General features: G+C 49.7%; 1 protein-coding gene across 1 annotated transcript in view; it reads right to left on the reverse strand.

Moving 5' to 3' along the window:
* Window positions 1-3,015, reverse strand: part of SARC_09667 (hypothetical protein) — a gene marked incomplete at both ends in the record, with an annotated part of 9,606 nt that overhangs the window by 5,048 nt on the left and 1,543 nt on the right. Inside the window, 3 exons of the mRNA XM_014296313.1 lie at window positions 39-323; window positions 761-1,821; window positions 2,608-2,793. Coding sequence (XP_014151788.1) covers window positions 39-323; window positions 761-1,821; window positions 2,608-2,793 — 1,532 coding nt within the window. The remainder of the gene's footprint in view (window positions 1-38; window positions 324-760; window positions 1,822-2,607; window positions 2,794-3,015) is intronic.

Raw genomic sequence — 3,015 nt, forward strand, 5'->3', positions numbered from 1 at the left:
ATCATTCTAAAATATGACTCTAAAATACTCGCACGTACCCAACACTTGGCTCGAGTATGGGTATCGTTATCACCGGGGTAGTCGACAGGGTCTGGCGCTTCTGCTTCTGCGCCCGTGTGAGGCGATCAATAGTCCGTAGACCGTTGCTAAGCGTAGTCACTTCCCCTTCATGTCGCATGTGACGTGACTGTAGGCGTGCCAGTTCATGCACACATTGGGCCGTCTCGTTTGTGCGGTGGCGTTTGGCGCACTCTGTGAGTACCATTGTATAGCACTCGACCGCTCGGTCTACCCACAGGGACTTGCGGGACGAGGACGTGTTGCTGTGTGGTGTTGGGTTGGTTGCGATACGGGTTTATTGGTAGGTAGGTTGAGGGAAAGATGTATGGGAAGGTGTGGGGTTAGATGACAGACATCCAGGCGAGGCAGAGGGTTGCAGTAGTACAACACGGTATGGGGTGCAGTACAAATGTAGGTGCTTCTAGGAGAACGGACACCGAAGAGTGCCGTAAGTTAGTTAGTACTATATGATACTGAGTATTAAAGCGTCCATGATATAGACTTAAGCTGTCAAATCAATGAACATAACTAGACACGAAAAAACCTCTTCGTAGTAGTATCACAGCCTCGTTCTACCGGATGCGTTGCTCTGTAGTGCAACTGAAAGGTCAATAACACACGCTCAGATACTAACATCCGATCCAGATCTACATACCACAGATCCGTCATAGACACAAACCTCAGCGCACACCGTACATACCAATCATCGGCCTGATACGAATACAAACACGCCAGATTGCGCATCAGCCCTACATCCCCCGCACTAAAGTACAGCGCCGCATGGACACCCCTGCCCAGCGACATGACATCCAACGCTTCGGTGTGCCTCTCCAACGCCACCAGCGTTTCCCCGTGAGCCTTGAGTGCCGTGTAGCCCAGTTGGGGATAAGGCACCGCCACCAGCAAGCCGGTGGTGAGTGGTGCGCACGCACGACAACCGCCACGCTCTCCGCCTACGGATGTGTGTGCACACTCCCCAATCTGGTTCTCAGCGCTACATCGCGCGGATTTCCGCACATCCCCACACGTGATATTGAGCGTGCTTTCTTTGGCGGCGTTGCTCAGGCCCACATGCAGGCTCGTCTCCGCGCCAGACTCAGCCGCACCTTTAGCCTCGTCACCGTGGCAACCGCTGCGGGCATCTACTTCGGCGTCTTTCTCACACCCTCCGGCGATGCACATGATAGCGTTTCTGGTCTGGGGGCTGGCCCCAGACCACAGTTTGCCGCCCTTTCCCTTTGTGTGCTTCTTACCGATCGACGGATTGGTTGCCAGGCCTCGGGTGTGTTGCGCATTCTGTCTTGTACGTGCCCGCGTGGGCGTGGGAGGGTCTGTGCCTGTGCGTGTGGTGGTAAGTCCCGCACTGTATCTCTCGTTCTCAGCTAATGTCGCTGCATGGGTGTTGTGGTTGTGTTGGTAGCCCAGTCCACCCTCATAATCATCCCGCAACGGTACCGATAACTCCTTTGGCAGCCGAGCCGCGTCGCATGTTGCGTCGCTGTGTGGGTAGAAGGTGTTCAAACTCAACTGCATCCATTCGCGCGCGACATCCAACGCCCCCTGCTGATTGAAGTAGTACAGTCCCAGGCAATACGATGCCTTTCCTAAGCACAAGTCCGATGGACCGATAGTTGCTTCTCTCGCCGAAACACTTCGACTAGCATGCGCATGAGTGTGTGGTATGCTATGGGGAGGGTCATTTGTTCTGCCTGTGATGTTGGCGGGTGCGTCTGGTTGCGTGTCGTTGGAAAGCGTATCGGCCTGTGCGTGTATGTGTGAGAAAGGTTATCTTGAATAGCCAGGCGTCGTTTGAGTATGTATGTTACATAACGCTCTCGCTATGAGTTCAGACATATGCATACACAAACCCATCTATATATAAATGCGTACTCATATGGTTATGAGCTATGGTACACCACTCGCCCGTACTATCGCTTTCGCGATCAACCTAAAAGCGACGCAGAGCATACTGAAGACATGTCACGGATGCACTGAGAAATCATTTAAATCCAATCCTAATGCAATATGGGTGTATATCTTTTGCCACATGCCACAGGTGTGTTCTGGATCTGTTGTATTCTGTGGTGCCCGACGAATTTTGTATTAAACAGCAAATACTCCAGTGTGAGAACTGGTAACATATTCACAACAACAAAAAAGATTGCATATATTCGCATACACACGGTAACGGAACTTGTTGAACTCGTTGATGAGTGACAAAAATGCTATGAACAAATGAGCAGTCATGTGTGATATTAGTGCAGGCATATTCATGTGTAATATTGAAGTGCACGTCAATACAAATTTGGTTGATCGCATTGGTGGCTATCACGTATCTGATTTAATACAAGCGCGCATATAGAGCAGGCTACAAAGTACTGACATTGCATGTAGACGATGAAGGGTTTGATGGACTAAATCCAACCCCCTTGATAGTGTCCTTGTGCTGTGCTACTGATATATGATCGACCACCAGGCACACGCAAGCATATACATATACATTATCGTATTTACATCTATACCCATAGCAGTATACAAGGCACATACCTGGCAAAGGGGCTCTAATATGTGTACCATGGTGCGGTCGAGGTCTTGCAGCAGTCGTTCGTAGCTCACGTTGATTCCGTGGCGCGATGCCGTACTAGTAATGGTAGAGAATCTGTTGGACACTGGTCTGAACTCAGGGAGTTGCAGAGATGCACTGGCCGCTTCCCCCGTTAGAGGCGACAGTCCCTGTTAACAAAATGAGTATGTGCATGAATTTAGTGTGTACAATACGTATGGCTAAAGTGTTTGCACAAACACCAAAAGAACACTGACACACACTGACACAGACACAGGCACAGATAGACACACTGAAACCCACACAGACAGACACAGACAGACAGACACAGAGAAGTCACATACAGTAAAAAAAACACCACTCATATACATATATATATTTATAAATATATA

Source organism: Sphaeroforma arctica, assembly GCF_001186125.1.
Source record: "Sphaeroforma arctica JP610 unplaced genomic scaffold supercont1.1013, whole genome shotgun sequence".
NCBI lineage: Eukaryota > Ichthyosporea > Ichthyophonida > Sphaeroforma > Sphaeroforma arctica.